The 18184-nt window shown below is 40.3% G+C and overlaps 1 protein-coding gene and 1 non-coding gene across 3 annotated transcripts in view; both read left to right on the top strand.

Annotated features, from left to right (window-relative positions):
- HSD17B12 (hydroxysteroid 17-beta dehydrogenase 12) overlaps positions 1 to 18184 on the top strand; it is a 168229-nt gene that overhangs the window by 61762 nt on the left and 88283 nt on the right. Inside the window, exons 2-3 of one of the 2 annotated variants that reach the window (XM_007531506.3) lie at positions 4389 to 4435; positions 7125 to 7200. The exons of the other annotated variant lie outside the window; for it this stretch is intronic. Of the exons in view, the coding sequence (XP_007531568.1) occupies positions 4389 to 4435; positions 7125 to 7200 (123 nt within the window). The remainder of the gene's footprint in view (positions 1 to 4388; positions 4436 to 7124; positions 7201 to 18184) is intronic. 2 annotated transcript variants of the gene reach the window in all.
- LOC132534207 (small nucleolar RNA SNORA58) lies at positions 5626 to 5765 on the top strand. Its single transcript, XR_009545880.1, has one exon. It is a non-coding gene; the product is annotated as a small nucleolar RNA SNORA58 (small nucleolar RNA).

Raw genomic sequence — 18184 nt, 5'->3', positions numbered from 1 at the left:
CTTTATCTCTTTACTTATTTCACTAAGCACAATCACCTCCAGTTCTGTCCATTTTGTCCCAAAGGACACAATATCATCTTTTTTGATTGCCGAGTAGTGTCTCAAGGAATATATAATATCCCATAACTTCTTGAACCAGTTATTTGTTGATGGGTATTTGAGCTGCTTCCACTCTTGACTCTTGTGAATAATACAGCTATGAACATAGGGGTGCATATGCCCATTCTAATTAGTGTTTGAGTGTCCATTGGATAAATACCTAGGGATGATATTCCATATTTACTTGTCTTACAAAGGGACTGCATCCTCACCAGCAGTGAAACAGAGTTCCTTTTCCTCCACAACGTTGCCAACACCTGTCATTTCCTGGGTTGTTGATGGAAACCATTCTCTCAGGTGTGAGAGATGGTATCTCAGTGTAGCTTTAATTTGCATTTCTCTAATGATAAGTGGAGTGGAGTATTTATGTCTGTGGGCCATGCGTATCTCTTCTTGGGAAAACTGTCTAGTTCATTGGCTCAGGTTTTTTTAAATTGGATTATCTTTGGGTTTTTTTTTTTTTGTAGTTTTATACCATTTCCATATAGAAATGATGTCAGTTGTTGTGATCCTGGAGGTGGCACAATGGATAGAGCATTGGATTCTCAAGCATGAGGTCCCGAGTTCAATTCTTGGCAGCACATGTACCAGAGTGATAGCTGGTTCTTTCTCTCTCCTCTTATCTTTCTCACTAATAAATAAATAAAATCTTAAAAAAGAAAAAAAGAAATGCTATCAGTTGCTTGTCAGATGTGTGAGGTGCAATTATGTTCTCCCATTTTACTGGGTTGCCTGGCTATCCTTGTGTTAGTTTGCTTTTGATGTGTAGAAGCTTTTTAGTTTCACACAATGCCATTTATTTACTCTTGTTTCTATTTCCTATGTTGAGTCTCCAAATATATCTTTGTTGTGATTGCTTCACAGGTTTAGAGACAAAACTAGGTACCAAAGACTCTGTCATATGGTTCAATTACTGGCAGATGGTCCTGATGTAAGAGACAGTAAGGTAGTTCACTTTTACGGTGAAAAACTTTTAAGAAACCGTGTTTTCAGGAGAGCAGTCCCTGTCTTGTGGTGTTGGGTTGCTTGGCAGCTAACTAAATGCACTTGGCAAGTATCTACATAGCACCTGCTTTGTGAATATCATGTAGCAAGGAACAGGGACATGGGGGGTAGTCTGACAGAAGAGCTAAGACATGTACACATAATAAATACTAACAAGAAACTAGCGAAGAGCAGTGTTGGTAAGAGAAATGTTCTTTTCTTTGAGATCTAGAAGGGTGGAGTTGATGGGGTGTGAAGGAGGCTGTGAAACACTTGAAAGAGAAAAGAAAAAGGAGAGAATTGGAAACAATAAGACAGTGTTTATCCTTTATATGTGAAACACTAGCACGTTAGTAGAAGGCATAGAGAATAAAATTTGAGGGCTGGGGAGACAGCATAATGGTTATGCCAAAGACCGTTTGCCTGTGGCTCCGAAGTCCCAGTTCAATCCCCAGCATCACCATAAGCCAGAGCGGAGCAGTGCTCTGCTTACTTTTCTGTGTGTATCCTATGTATCTTTCTGTCATTAAAAAAAAACCATATAAAATATTTTTTTTTATTTTTCTTAGTGCTTTAATACTGATTTACAAAATTATAAGGTAATAGGGGTATAATTCTACACCTTTCCCACTACCAGAGTTCTGTGTCCCTACCCCCTCCATTGGAAACTGTAGTGAGTCTCCTAAGGTCACAATCTATCTATAGCTATATATATTTCTGGCTGTTTTTTTTTTTTCCTACTGTCCTACCTTCACTTCCTTTCTACATCATATCTACACCTATTATTACTTCCAAGTGTCCGTCCTTTCCCCCTCTTCTCTCTCAGATAAGCAAAACAAATGCCTGGTTTCGTCTGGGGTTTTTCCTGATCCACGTCTCTTTCAGTGATGGTATAAAAACAAGATTCTTGGTGACAGACGCTACAAGTGCTCACATTTCCCTATCATTTACCCCTCTGGGAGTATGGAATAAAATTCTCTCTCTCTTTTTAATTTGTATCAGTGATTTATAAAATTATGAGATAACAGGAGTACAACTCCACATCGTTCCCCCAACTAAAGTTCTTTTTTTTTTTTTATTATTTTTTTTCTTTTTTATTTAAGAAAGGATTAATTAACAAAACCATAGGGTAGGAGGGGTACAACCCCACACAATTCCCACCGCCCAATCTCCATATCCCACCCCCTCCCCCGATAGCTTTCCCATTCTCTATCCCTCTGGGAGCGTGGACCCAGGGTCATTGTGGGTTGCAGAAGGTAGAAGGTCTGGCTTCTGTAATTGCTTCCCCGCTGAACATGGGCGTTGACTGGTCGGTCCATACTCCCAGTCTGCCTCTCTCTTTCCCTAGTAGGGTGGGTCTCTGGGGAAGCTGAGCTCCAGGACATATTGGTGGGGTCTTCAATCCAGGGAAGTCTGGCCGGCATCCTGATGACACCTGGAACCTGGTGACTGAAAAGAGAGTTAACATACAAAGCCAAACAAATTGTTGAGCAATCATGGACCCAAAGCTTGGAAAAGTGCAGAGGAAGTATTAGGGAGGTACTCACTGCAAACTCTAGTGTACTTCTGCTTTCTTACTTTGGTGCCATACTCCAAACTCCAAACTCCAAAATATTTTTTAAAAAGAATAAAATTTGAGTCCATATGTCTTCCAAAATACTCATAAGATGAAAAGCAAAATTCATGTGTGGTCAGAGAAGTCTTCACATCACTGCCTAATTTCATGTTCTACCTCAAATGTTTAAATCTATGAATTAACTTTTCTTATAAACTAAACCACTAAAATTATTGTGCCTTCGGAAGGTGATGGAGAACTAATTTTTCTGGAAAATGGATGAATACGTGGAAAAAAAAAGAAATCCTGATGTCATGCCAACTACTGTAACCAAATAAGTGAATAGCGGTCATGTCTATGGAAAATTCCAAATGGGATTGGATGGTAGAATTTAAATACCATGATTTTGAAATGCCACTGAGCCTCCAATGGAAGACTGTATCTTGGCAGAGATCGGCAAAGGCTAGTTATATAACAGAGGAAGATAACCAGATACATGCCTCCTGGTGTATATATGCATTAGCATTTTTGAAGTATTTTAACCCCCCAAACTCACAACTAGCTTTCATCAAGCATCTGTACCCCATACTAGGGCAGAGAAGTAAGTAGCACACCCAGTCAAGTGCACACGCTACAATACACATGGACTGGGATTCAAAGTTCCTGGTCCTCACCTGCATCAAGGGAGATATTCACAAGTGGAGAAGCAGTGCTGCAGGTGTTACTCTTCTCTATCCTCCCACCCAATTGATTTCTTTCTGTATCTATACAATAAATAAGTAATAAATATGTTTAAAAAATAACACTTAAACGACATCAGCGGAATGTGCGACCCAATCAATATCTTTTTAAAAAAAATTTATTTATTTAAGAAAGGAGACATTAACAAAACCGTAGGATAGGAGGGCTACAACTCCACACAATTCCCACCATCCGATCTCCATATCCCATCCCCTCCCCGGATAGCTTTCCCATTCTCCATCCCTCTGGGAGTATGGACCCAGGGTTGTTGTGGGGATCCAATCAATATCTTAAGACAGTGGCAGGACCAGTAAATTAACTTACTTGGATGATGTGCTGATCCACCTTTTTTTGTTTTTATTTATTTCTGTTTTTTCCTTAGTCATTTAATATTGATTTACAAAATTCTACCTCATTCCCATCACCAGAGTTCTATGTCCCGATTTGCTGCATTGGAAACTGCAGTAACCCACGGTCCCAGATACTGGTTGACTATTATTTCTCCAAATACCTCTCTGTATTTATTTATATTTGCACATTTTCTTCTATGACCCTGCCTTCTCTTTCTTTCTAAGTCACATCTAAACCTATTGCCACTTCTGAATGTCCCTCTTCTCTCTCTCCGGGTTTGATGGAATTGAGTTCAGAGTCCTCTAGTCATCTTCCCGTAATGTTTCTCCCCCTCTGAGTGTATGGACCAAAATTCTTGATGGGGTGTAGACCGTACCTGTTTCTATGTTTATTATACAGCCCTCCATGTAGAATTAGTGGGTCTTGCTTTGCTATGATGAAGTACTCTTTTTTATTTATTTATTTATTCTTTTTTTGTTATTAACCAGAACATTGATCAGCTCTGGCTTATGGTGGTGCGGGGGGATTGAAACTAGGATTTCGGAGCCTCAGCCAAGACAGTCTGTTTGCATAACTATTATGCTATGTACCCTTGCCCTGATGAAATTTTCTTCAGTGTTAATTCTTAAACTCAACAGTTACTTTTTTCTTTTCTCAGTTGTCACTGGTGGTACTGATGGAATTGGAAAAGCATATGCAGAAGAGGTAAGTAATTTTCAAGACTTTTCTGGCATAAAAAACCTAACAACAAATATGGAAAAATTACTATAGCAGTTTCAATTTCTGAAGTTAAAATTACAAATATAGGGCCAGAAGATAGTACACCCAATAGAGCACAAAGCCCTGATCTTGAACCTAGACACCACACCCCAGCACCAGGGGAACGCCCAGTGATGGTGAAACAGAAAGGGAGAGGGAGAGAGAAAGATAAGACACCTGCAGACCTGCTTCACCCTTGTGAAGTGACCCCCCCACACGTGGGGAACCGGGGACTTCAGCCTGGATCCTTGCGTGGGTCCTTGTGCTTTGTACTATGTGCACTTAATCTGGTACGCCACTGCTCAGCCTCCCTCCCCTCCCCTCCCCTCCCCTCCCCTCCCCTCCCCTCCCCTCCCCTCCCCTCCCCTCCCTTCCCCCTCCCCTCCCTTCTCCTTTTTCTTCCTTTTTTCTTTTCTATTATATTCAGTAGGGCAGAGAGAAACTGAAAGGGCAGGGTAAGCTAGAGAGTGAGAAAGATAGACACCTGCATCTAGACCTTCCTCACCGCTTATGGAGTATCCCCACTGTTGGTGCGGAGCAGGCGCTCGAACTTGGGTCCTTGAGCTGGTCCTAGCTCTCAGCACTATGTGCACTTAACCTTGTGTGCCACCAGCCAGCCCCGAATAATTTTATTCTTTAACTATCACCATGGACTCTGGCTTTTCGGAAAGTTAAGTTAGCAAATTATCATCCATCTTGATTATTTTTATAAAAAGTTTCTTCCTTATGTTCCCGCTTGTCAATACCACTCGTTGCTTAGTTAAAAATTGGCTTAGCTCTGCAGGTGTCTGTCTTTCTCTCCTCCTCTCTGTCTTCCCCTCCTCTCTCCATTTCTCTCTGTCCTATCCAACAATGACCACATCAACAACAACAATAATAACCACAACAATAAAACAACAAGGGCAACAAAAGGGAAAATAAATTTAAAAAATTGGCTTAGCATTTAAGACTAGAATATTAGCTTACTGCACTTGTAGTTCATAGCACCTGACTTTATCGCTCATTTGTATATGGTCTAGAATAATGTACTAAGAAGTTTTATGTGTATTAGTGTGTACATTATATTGGTTCCATTAAGTATCTCTGGGGGTAGAAACCACATTTCTGGAAATCTTATTTATTCTTATTTATGCTAGTGGCATATCCACTTAAGACCTTACCTGACTTTACTCGTGGCCAGGCAAGTGGGACAGTGTATGCAAGAATAATTGGGAGTTTATGCCAGATTCACCCAGCTTCATCAGTGGCTGGATAAATAAACAGTACTCCAACATTGGCCTGCGTCTACTGGTTGGTGTTAGTCATGCTGGGGAATGAGTGGGATCAAGTTTACATCTCTGCTTTATTGTAGGCAAAAATGAGGGGTAGGTAAGAAAGTATAGAGATGTGCTTTTCTCTTTTTTTTTTTTCCTTTTCCTTTTTTTTTTTTTTTTTTTAAATACCAGAGCACTGCTCAGTTCTGGCAAGGGATTGAACCTGGGACATTGTAGCCTCAGGCATGAGAGTCTGTTTGTATAACCACTATAACATGTGATCCCAGCCAACTAACCCCAAGAAAATCTTTATTATTATCTTGTTAACTGCTTCAGTTTGCTTTTGTTATCTGTATAGTAAAATGCCCATGTAATTTTTAGTTGATTTTTATCTTTAGGAATATCTGGCAATTTAGCTAGAATTTTCTTTAATTGTCTTAATGGCCTTTCTATTTTTAATCCAAAACAGAAATTATGTTAAAGCTAATTTTCAAATCATAGAAGCAATGATACGTTAAGAAACCTCAAGTCGCATAAATAGGTACAAAGTAAAAAAACTGAATGCCTTCTTCTGGGCTGGGGAGATAGCTTAGAGACTCAGGTCCCAGGTTCATTCTCCAGCACCACCATCAGCCAGACCTGAGCAGTGCTCTGTGTCTCTCTCTCTCCCTCTCCCTCTCTCCTTCCCCTCCATTAAAATAAGTAAACAAATAAATATTTTAAAATGTTAAGGGGCCAGGCAGTGCTGTACCTGATAAATTGTGCCTGTTACAATGCATAAGGATCCAGGTTCAAGCCACTGGTCTCCACCTACAGGGGGGAAGCTTCGTAAGCGATGAGGTGTCTCTCTTTGTCTCTCCCTCTCTACCTTCCCTTCTCCTCTCAGTTTCTATCTCTATCCAAGAAAATAAATATATTAATAAATAAATAAAATCTTCTAGAACCCTCTGACATTTATACTCCAGGTTGGTTTAGAAAAGTGATCATTTGAGGGAGTTCTTTTTGTAAGCTTTCATTTTGGATTGTTCATTCACTGTACATGGATATTTGTTTGCTTTTTAAATTATTTATTTTTGGATGCAGATGAGAAATTGAGAGGGGCGGGGAAGATCGAGAAGGAAAGAAACTTGCACTGCTTCACCACTTGTGAAGCTTCCCCCCCTGCAGGTGGGGACTGGGGGCTTGAACTGAGGTCAGTACACAGGAAATTGTATTCAATGGGAAACACTACCACCTGTTTCCCACCCCCCCCCCCCCCACCAGTTTGGATTATTAACATTGTCCAGTTAGTTTAAAACAAGCATGTATCCAATTTTTCTTTTAAAAGTAAGCGGGCAGGTGTGGTCCAACTGTTTCGTGTTTTGTCTCTTTTACTGTTTCAGTTAGCAAAGCATGGAATGAAGATTGTTCTTATCAGCAGATCACAAGACAAATTGAACCAGATTTCCAGTGAAATAAGTAAGTGCTCACTAGTGCCCCCCCATGATTACAAAAGGCATATACAGCCAGTGCCCGTTCAATCGTTTCAAACATAGCACAGGTAAGCTTATCTGTGGTTCTGAAAGCTTTGCTGCATGCTGTGAATGGGATGCTTTATTCACTTAGTGTCTCTTCACAGTAGACCATTCTGTGATCGTTTTAGTCTGTTCTACGTAAACATCTGGATTTCATTTTTGTTGCTTTATTAGCACTGTTCACATAGTTTTTATTTGTCGACTCCATTGTCTCTATTTATTTATTTTAGATAGAGACATTAGGAGGAAGGGGGAGAGAGGGAGAGGGAGAGGGAGAGGGAGAGGGAGAGAGAGAGAGAGAGAGAGAGAGAGAGAGAGACACTCCTGCAGTACTGCTTCACCATTTATGAAGCTGTCCCCTGGTAGGTGGGGAAAGGGGGCTTGAACCCAAGTTCTTAACACACCTAATTAACCAACCAGATGGAAAAAAATGTTGCTGTTCATCTTCTTGGGAAAGCTTGTTGATCAGTGTTCCCAGTGTGCTATCTGTGATTGGGAAGCATTTCACTATGATGCTTGTGCTCTTTTAGTCTGACTTATAAAGAGTCTGTGATACTGTGTGGCACAGTGGAGCAAGTGTTGAACACTTGCAGGTTGGTGGGCGGTAGTGCACTGGGTTAAGCACACTTAGTGCGGAGAGCCAGGAGCTGCAGCAGTGATCCTGGTTCGAGCCCCCGGCTCCCCACCTGCGGGGCAGTGGGGGGGTGGGGAGGTGGTGGTGGTTGTTCACTTTGCAATCGGCCAGGCAGGTCTGTAGGTATCTATCTTTCTTTCCCCCTCTCTATCTCCCCCTCCTCTCTCAATTTCTCTCTGTTCTGTCTAACAATAATGGAAATAAAAATGCCCTCCAGGGGCAGTGGATACGTAGTGCAGGCACTGAGCCCCAGCAATAACTCTGGAGGCAAAAAAAAGTATTGAGCTCTTAAGTATGAGGTCCCAAGTTCAGTCTTCAGTGTGACTTGTGCTGCAATGATCATCTGGTTCTAAAAAAAAAAAAAAAAAAAGTCAGTGGTGCTTTCTCAGGTCTGTTTGTTATTGCATACTGTTTTGTAATCTTATGCATTGCTAGTATTTAAAGAGGGGAATAATTGCAATTAAAACTAATATGTATGAATTGGAACAACAACAACAAAAAGAGACAAATATGAGTTCTTTCAGAAGTTGACCATTGGGAATCGGGCGGTAGCGCAGCGGGTTAAGTGCACGTTGTGCAAAGCGCGAGGACCAGCATAAGGATCCGGGATTAAGTCCCCGGCTCCCCACCTGCAGAGGAGTCGCCTCACAGGCGGTGAAGCAGGTCTGCAATTGTCTGTCTTTCTCTTCTCCCTCTGTTTTCCCCTCCTCTCTCCATTTCTCTCTGCCCTATCCAACATCGACAACATCAACAATAATAACTACAACAATAAAACAAGGGCAACAAAAGAGAATAAATAAATTAATTAAAAAGATCTGAAACTATTACCACATTGTGTGATGTATAATGATTAGTAAATAAATCAGACTTGTACATGGCCTCAATTAAAAAAAAAATGATTGCAATGTGTATACCACTCTCTGGGATTCCAAGTTATTTATTTACTTTTTCAAGATACAGAGAGGCAAAAAGGCACAGAGAGAGAAAGAGAGAGAGAGAAACAGAGACAGAGACACCACAGCACTGAAGCTGTCTTCAGTGTGGTGTGAACCAGTTCACAGTTGGGTGGTGCACATGTCAGCACTGCACTATCCAAGTGAGCTATTCCACTTGCCTCGGATTCCAAGTTTAAACTGACCTCTTTGAGTAGTGAATTGCTACTTTTTTTCAGATGAAAGAAGATTGGTGTAAGTTTAATGTGTATGATGTACTTTATTTTATTCTCTCAAATGCTTTAATTTGTTTTTGTTATTTCTTGCCAGACCAGGTCACACATTTAGTCTTTAAGTGAAAACCAGATCTTTATAGAATTCTAATGTTAAGTGCATTTCCCCGCCCACCCTTCCTGAGAGTCTAGTTCTTACAAAATTGAGCTATGTGTAAAGCTATAGAACAGAGGTTTGTCATTTATCGGTTTTTAATTTTCAAAGCTTCAACTGTAGAAACTATATAAACATAGCTAAGACATAAATTGCTTTGCAGTTTTACTGAAGTGTGAAAATGAGTTAAGCTGTGACTCTAGTGAGCATAGAGGTAGTTCTTACTTTTTTTCCCCTCACGTTGTTGCCCTTGTTGTTGTTGTTGTTGTTGTTGTTACTGTTGCCACTGATGTTGTTGGATAGGACAGAGAGAATTCAAGAGAACAGGGGAAGACAGACATGGGAAGAGAAAGATAAATACCTGCAGACCTGCTTCACCGCTTGTGAAGCGGCCCCCTTGCAGATGGGGAGCCTGGGGCTTGAACCGGGATCCTTACTCTGGTCCATGCGCTTTACGCCATGTGTGCTTAACCCGCTATGCTTACACCCCTGCGCTACCCCTTGACCCCCAGGTAATTGCTACTTTGATAGTAGGTGGATTTAAGATACTGCCTGGATCTTTGTACTATGCCTTAGTTATTTGTAGTCATATATATACATATATATATACATATATGTATGTATGCAGTGATCCTGACATGGCTAAAATGTTTTTTTGTGAAATTGACTTTTTTCTCCTATTTTTTTTTCCTTTTATTTGATAGTACAGAGAGAAATTGAGAGGGGAGGGGAAAATAATATGAGAGAGGCAGATATCTGCAACCCTGCCTCACCTCTTGTGAATTTCCCTGCTATTGGTGGGAAGTGGGAGCTTGAACCTATGTCCTTGTACATGTTAATGTGTGTGCTGAGAATGGCACCACCAGACCCTGAATCTGTTAATGAAAACATCCACTAGTTTTCAAAAGTAAAGCTTCATAAGTAGATAGTAGGAACTTTTGACCAAATTCACATAGAACCAAATTAAAATGAAATGCTGAATTTTGGAATGTTGTAGTCTGAACAAATTTATCCTTCACTAGAAAGAGAAACCAGACCAGCTGTTTCATACCATTTTTCAGCAAAAATTAATAAAGTACTATATATACATGAATAATACTCTGTAATTTAACCAGTAGGTGGTAAAGTTAACAAAGCACAGTACATTCATTATACACCTGAAACTTACATGTTATATGCCCCTGGTATTTCCTTAAAACTGGGACAAAGCAAAAAATAAATAAATAAATAAATAAAATAATAGCCTAAATTAGAAGTTAAAAGTGTGTGTGTGTGTGTGTGTGTATTGTCTTTGGGTCTTCACTGCCCCAGGTTATTTTTTAAAGTAGAACAAGACTGAAAAGTCAGAGAGATAAGTAAAAAACCATAGCACTGACACTTCCTTCAGTGCCAGGGGCAGGGCTCGAACCAGGGTCACCCACACAGAAGTTAATCTTTTAATGATACTGGAGAATTTGGCTAGCTTATGCTGTGAGATAATGTGCCTGTGGATAGAAATATGATTTTGGAGAAAGGACCCCATCAAAACATTTTCACAAAGGCAACAGATAATGAGAGCACCCAATTGGCCTCAATTATGAAACCACCAGATAGTCAGATTAGAGAGTTAATCTCATACACCCCTTAGTGTTCTATTCAAGTTCATGCATTCCAAAGTCATAAACTTAGAAACCAGCTTGTTGCCGTTACAGGTTTTGCCTAAAAAACCTAAGTCTGTTAGAGGTGTCCTCTTAATCTAAGATCCACAAATTTGTTTTGTCGGTATTCTAGCATTCTAGAAATGACAAGTTAGATTTGGACTCCAAAAACCAAAGAGCAGATAGCAGCAATATGGTCCAGGAGGTCAGAGAAGCATTATTTCTGTAAATGGAGCAAATCCTTGTTCCTTATTAGGGGGCTTGTCACAACTAACTAAACAGGCTTTACCATTAAATGAAATATTTCTGTCATGGTCATGGTTGCAAATTTGTTTTATCTAATTATATTCTCGTCTGGAGGATAGATTCCTTTTTTTATTTTCTTTCTTTCTTTTTTTTTTTTCCATTAACTAGAGCACTGCTCAGCTCTGTTTTATGGTGCTGAAGGATATTGAACCTGGGACTTTGAAGCCTCAGGCATGAGAGTCTCTTTGCATAACCATTATGTTATCTACCCCCATCTTGGAGGATAGATTTCTTATTGAGACCATCCAGCAATTATTTTGCCATGTACTGTAAAAAAACTCCATCAATAGAGATTGTGTAAAATCCAGTCACTGTTCTGACTAGTATTACAGACAGAGCTAATCATCGTGTTAGATTTCCATGTATGATTTCCATTTGAAAATTTACCTAACCACTTGGTGGTTTAGTTTCTAGTTCTATTTGCTACATAACTAATGAGCCCCCAACTTATCAATGTGAAATAACAACCATTTGAGATGCTCACAAATTCTGCTGGACAGGAATTTTTCCAGGACTAAAGAACATTTCTTTTGCTGTTTATGGCATTAATGCAGCCCCTCACCCTTATTCAACTGGCAGATAGTCTGACTCCAGAAGATCTAAAGTGGCATCTCCCACATGTCTGATGCTATGACAGAGAACGGCTGATGAGCAGGCCTGCTGGTAGCTTCCTGAATACGGCCCTCGCAGGGGAGTTGAACTTCTACATGTTAACTGTCTTCCCCCACAATGAATGTTTCTTGGGAACCATGTTTTTTTTGTAACGTACTCTCAGCAGTCACTTTATGTTGTTGTTATTATTGTTGATTTTGTGACAATCTCACTTAGATTCAAGGGAAAAAAGATAAGTTCTACCTCTCAGTGGGGGAATGATATTCTAGCTTTGGAGAAGAACATGCTAAGTGGGATATTTTTTTAAAACACGGAACCTGGGTTAAAAAAAATTACAGTCTGCCATGGTTTATAAACTGTATTCAGACTGCCTAGGTATTTCCTGGAATCTCAAAAGTCATTAGAACAACACAGTCATGGGAGTCGGGCAGTAGTGCAACGGGTTGAGTGCACGGGGCACAAAGTACAAGGACTGGTGTAAGGATCCCGGTTCGAGTCCCCGGCTCCCCACCTGCAGGGGAGTCGCTTCACAGGTGGTGAAGCAGGTCTGCAGGTGTCAATCTTTCTCACCCCTTCTCTGCCTTCCACTCCTCTCTCCATTTCTTTGTCCTATCCAACAACAACAACATCAATAACCACAAGGGCAGCAAAAGGGAAAATAAATAAATATTGAAAAAAAATTTAAAAAGAGCAACATAGTCATCTGAATATTTTCATGTCCATTTGCTTAACTATAATCAGCCAGAATAAGAGTGAAAAATTCAAAGGAAAAGAAGTTTTCTCCAAACCATTCTTGAATATCCCTTACTCTGGTTCTTTTCAGTCTTGTAAAAATAGCTCTGGTGCTGTCGTATCTTGAGTCAGGAGCATGCTTTTCTCAATCAAAGCCTGATTTTTCAAATAAAAGAATTACTGTAAACACTGACTCAGTTTCCTGGGACATCTGTCTAATAGTCTGTTCCTGGTGGCAATACTATCTGGTATTTTGTTCTTCGTGGCAATAATCAGTTATACTGGCAAGGAATCAGGAAGAAAATTGTTGGAAGGACTGACTAGGCCTTTACTGAGGCTTTAATTATTGGTTGTTTCTTCCTAAAGAATTAATTTTCCGATTTCTAGTGTACGGCTGTGTTCCTTTGACAAGTTCAAAGGGAAAAAATCAACCAACCACCTGTTAATAAGGCTAGTGGTCTCTGGTTAATTTATTACAGTAATTAACAGTGTCAGGATGTGGAATCCCCTATTGGGATATAATGTAGATCCAATTAATGACTTAGTTGATGATTATTTTGGGGCCATCAGCCTTATGATGGACACTAAAGGCATTGATCAGTCTCCAGAGACTTTTAAGAGTATTTTTAAAATTGCCACCAGTTGGGATTATTTTATAGAATGAAGTCAACTCTGCCAGTCTTTGCATAGGAACCCAACTGTTTCTGTTCATCTTGTAAAGTATACAATTGTTCAGCCATGTCCATTACTATTTTTATACTTACTTTGCTTTGAGGCCTAACATGTGCATGATTCCACGGCTCCAGGCAACTTTTTCCTCTTCCTCTTATAATTTCTGATAGAGAAGGAGAGAGAGAGAGAGAGAAAGAGAGAGAGATTACATTACCTCTCCACTGTCCATGGAGCTTCCCCTTGTGCCTGTGTGCAGAGCTCCTGTGTGATGCTAGGGACTTGAATCTGGGTCCGTATACGTGGTACCATGTGTGCTCTTCTGGGTTAGCTATCTCCTTACCTCTAAACTATGTTCGCTATTAATTGTACCTTGGTGTTTCCCAAACCATGATATTGATAAGCAAGGCTGTTTTATTGATTCATACCATTTGGTCCATACTGTATCTGTTGATCTTAACCAAATGAATACAATCAGTGCCACCTTGACATATTTCACTTTGTACTGTGTCCAGAGATGCTAGGCCTGGGATGCTGATCATTGTTAAATCTCACACACACACACACACACACACACACACACACACACACACACACACACACACACACCTGAGATTGTTTTTTCTTGCAAGGCAGGATTAGTTCTGGTGAATTCCTTTAATTTCTGTATATTTGAAAAGATGTTTACTTCTTGCCTCATACTTAAAGGATAATTTAGTGGGATAGATTATTTTCAAATAGTTGCATGTGCGGTGGGCTGGTAAAAGAGCTCACTTGGATTGTGCACTCACTCCTTAGACATATGTGTGACGCAGATTCAGATAAATCCTCTACCACACTGAAGGAAGCTTGGTACTGTGATCTTTTTTTCTCTCTTTCTCTACCTGTCTTTCTGTCTGTATCAATGTGCAAGACAGGGTGAGGGTGGGGAGAAAGAGAGACCCTCACATGAGACATACACACACACACACACACACAAACACACGGGAGGGCAAGAGGGGGGGAGAGAAGCGAGAACACCATTCTGATAAATGTGACAACTGGGATAGAATGTCAGGCATCCAAGTGTGATACTTTACCAGTTGAGCTTTTTCACTGGCCACTATGCAATAGCTTTGGTATCCCTCACCATTTCTATGAAACACTGGTTATACTAAAAGTATTCATCTGAGTGAAGGTGCCTCTCAACTCGCTGATGATGCTGTGTTCTCCTCCTCTCTTTGGACTCGCTATTCACAGTGTATTACTATGCCTTCACATCCATCACTTTTTTTCTTTTTTTCGTCAGTGGCTAGTCTGTTCTACTCCCACTCCCACCCACCCCCCTTTTTTTTTTTTTTACACCAGCAAATACAATTACTATCTTTGCACTTGCCTACAAATATTTGGTTTGCATTAGATCATGAGAGAAAAGACTCAAGTCCTTTTGCAGATGTTTGTACTCGACCTGGTATAGTGAAGAAGGATGTGCCCATGTAGCAATTATTGTTTAGTTGACTCCGGACTTTACAAGGAAAGACAGTGATGAAAATTTAGCTGATATTCCAATTTTGGCAGAAGTGGTTCTGTCAGGGAATGTGGGAGCCTCCTATAAAGCTGTCCAGCTAACCAATTTCACTAAGTGTAGCTTCGTTCAGCTTCATTACTGTGTGTAACCAGTTGTTTACTGTGCTAGAGAACAACATCTGTAACATGGGTGGGTATTTGTTAGAATTGTAGCATACCTACCAATTACTTGGCCCAGCCAAATTAGGGTGTGTTGGTCTGCATCTTCAATTAAGGCAGCTGCTTGCGCGTGCTGTTGTGCAGCTGGCACTGGGCATATGTGGGAGTGGATTGCACCATAGCCAGGCACCAGCAATACCTCTTAATTAAGCCGTTTGCTTCTGTTTGTATGGTTCCTCTAAAATAGCTAGTGATCTTTGCAATTGGATTATTGATAGTTCAGTGACTCATGCTAAAAACTTTATTTATTTATTTATTTATTTATTGGTTGGGGAAAACTGTTACCAAGGCATCCGAAATAAGGTCTATTTAAGTAGGTGATTGGTTTTCTCCTCCTAATTTTCCATCATTAGCTGTTCTAAGTGGTTAATTTGGGGCACAGCTTTCAACTATAAGGGTTTGTATAAAGTGTGTATATAGGTAGATATTTGTAAAGTCCAATAGTACTATGTAGGGATTGCTTCCTTTTTCATCATAGAGAAAGAACACTGAAAAATAGTTTTATGGAAAAGTTTTTTTTCATTCATTCATATATATATATCCCCGGATTAGACCAGGTATGGGGAGTGCTTGCGAAGGACTAGAACTGGAGGCTACACAAGTGAGGATAACAGCCATCTGACTACTGCGAACTCTGTCAATGGGCAGTACCCAATGTTTCCCGTCTTTTCCAGTGCTCCTCGAGTTACTTAGATGTGTCAGCATCCCTAGTTTAGAGATGGGAACAGTGAAGTTTGTAGAGACTGGGCATTTTACCTATGGAAGTGGCAGGCTAAGATTCTGGCTCCAGAATCCAAGCTTCCAAGCTTCCAAGATGCTGACTGCCTGTCAGATGTTGGACCTTCTCCAGATCCCGTTATGTGTTTTCCTATTTGGGGGTGCATCCTCTAAGTAATAAAGACCCTGCTTCTGGAATCTTGACTGCCCGGAGGGAGTCCAATCCATTTTCAAATCTCTAAGAATAGTATAAAATTTATCCAAACTGCTGCATCAACTCCTTTGTGCAGCGAGGAAGAAAAATGGCAGTCCCTGGAGGAAACGGGTGCTCGGCGTCTTTGCCTTTCTACTCTGTCTCTGTATCTGAACACCTTGGCCCAGAATGGTGAAGCCCTAGTCAGAAAGCTGGAAAAGTTTGACTAAGTTTTTTGCCATCAACTGAAGTCATTTTTTTTTCTTTTTCTTTTTAAACATTTTTTCTTTTATTGGGGATTGATGTTTTATAGTCGCCAGTAAATACAATAGTTTGTACATGCATAATATTTCTCAGTTTTCCACATAACAATGCAACCCCCACTAGGTCCTCTGTCATCCTTTTCCAAGACCTGTACTCTCCCGTACTCCCCCCCCGCCCCCCCAGAGTCTTTTACTTTGGTGCAGTACATCAACTAAAGTCATTTTCTTGTCAAATCAGACACTGTTTTGAGATCTCATTGTGTTCTTATTAAATGCATAATTTGTGATAAATTCTAATCTCTGAATAACTTTAAATCAACTAATTTAAGTGACTTACTGATATATCCAAGAGGAAAGACAAAGAGAACTTGGGACCATTAAAGCAGATGTGAAATTTCCTAAGTTCCTTTGCTTCTAAAAGAAAGAAAATTAGAATTACTGTCCAATCACAGCAGACTACAGACAATAGAAAAAGTAGGGATTAGAACCAGCATTTTATTGTGCTTCATTCTGTTTACTGCTGTACAACTGTATCGAATTTAAGATGAAATTACTCTTCACTAACTGATATAACTATAAAGCTACAAATGTACATACAGTTATGGGGCATTTAGAATCACGTGTAGACATAGGTGGTTCATAAATACAAAACTAAATTAATAAAATTTCTATTATAAAATATAGACATTAAATCAGAGAGACCAAGATATACTTATTTCATGGGAGACAGAGTTCAAATCTTTAGTTTCTCTATTTCTGTATATTTCATTATCCTCATACTTAAAAAAAATTTTTAAAAAATATTTATTCCCTTTTGTTGCCTTTTTTTCCCCTTTTTATTGTTGTAGTTATTATTGTCGTTGTTGTTGGCTAGGACAGAGAGAAATGGAGAGAGAAGGGGAAGACAGAGAGGGAGAGATAGACATCTGCAGACCTGCTTCAATGCCTGTGAAGCGACTCCCCTGCAGGTGGGGAGCCTGGGCTCCAGCCGGAGCTCAAACCCAGATCCTTACGCTAGTCCTTGGGCTTTGCGCCACCTACGCTTAACCCACTGCGCTACTGCCCGATTCCCTATCCGCATGCTTTTAAATATACTTTATTTAATATTTTTGTTTCATATCAGACAGTTTTACATGAAAGAAAGAGGTAGAAACTTGAATATCACTCTGACGTGTGTAATTTAGGACTCTCACGTGCTCAAGAAAAACTTGTGCTTGGGAGTCGGGCGGTAGCGCAGCGGGTTAAGCACAGATGATGCAAAGCGCAAGAACCGGTGTAAAGATCCGGGTTCGAGCTTCCAGCTCCCCACCTGCAGGGGAGTCCCTTCACAGGCTGTGAAGCAGGTCTGCAGGTGTCTATCTTTCTCTCCCCGTCTCTGTCTGTCCCTCCTCTCTCCATTTCTCTCTGTCCTTGCCAACAGCAACAACAATAATAAATACAACAATAAAACAACAAGGGCAACAAAAGGGAATAAATATTAAAAAAAATTGTGTTCTACCAACTGGTCATTTTTGCAGATGTTTTAAAATAATTGAGTTGTTGGAAAAGTCATGTGTATGTTTTTCTTTCTTTTATTGCCTCCAGGCCTATCATTGGGGCTCAATGCTTGCACTATGAATCCACTGCTCTTGGAGGCCATCCCCCCCCATTTTATTGGATAGAACAGAGAGAAATTGAGAGAGGAGGAGGAGATAGAGAGTGAGAGAGAAAGACATCTGCTGACCTGCTTCACTGCTTGAGATGCCCCCTTCCCCAGTGGGGAGCTCTGGGAATGAACCTTGATCTTTGCAGAGGTCCTTGTGCTTAGTACTGTGTGTGCTTAACTGGGTGCACCACCACCTGGCCCCCATGTCTGTTTTTTTATGCAAAAAGGCATCATGGTTTTTCTGCCAACACAATATTATAACTGAGTGCCTGCAGGTAAAGCAAAATGGTTATACTAAAGAGTTTTGGGTTGGAGAGATTACATAATGGTTATATAAAAGTCTTTCTTGTCTGAGGCTCCTGAAGTCCCAGGTTTAATCACCACCACTGCTATAAACCAGAGCTTAGCAGTGTTCTGCTAAAAAAAACAACAAAACCAACAGGAATACTGAACTGAGCAGTGCTCTGTTTTTTTGT

The sequence above is a fragment of the Erinaceus europaeus genome, chromosome 17 (assembly GCF_950295315.1).
Source record: "Erinaceus europaeus chromosome 17, mEriEur2.1, whole genome shotgun sequence".
NCBI lineage: Eukaryota > Metazoa > Chordata > Mammalia > Eulipotyphla > Erinaceidae > Erinaceus > Erinaceus europaeus.
Note: the sequence above shows the minus strand (reverse complement) of the source record. Positions and strands in the feature narration are given on the sequence as shown.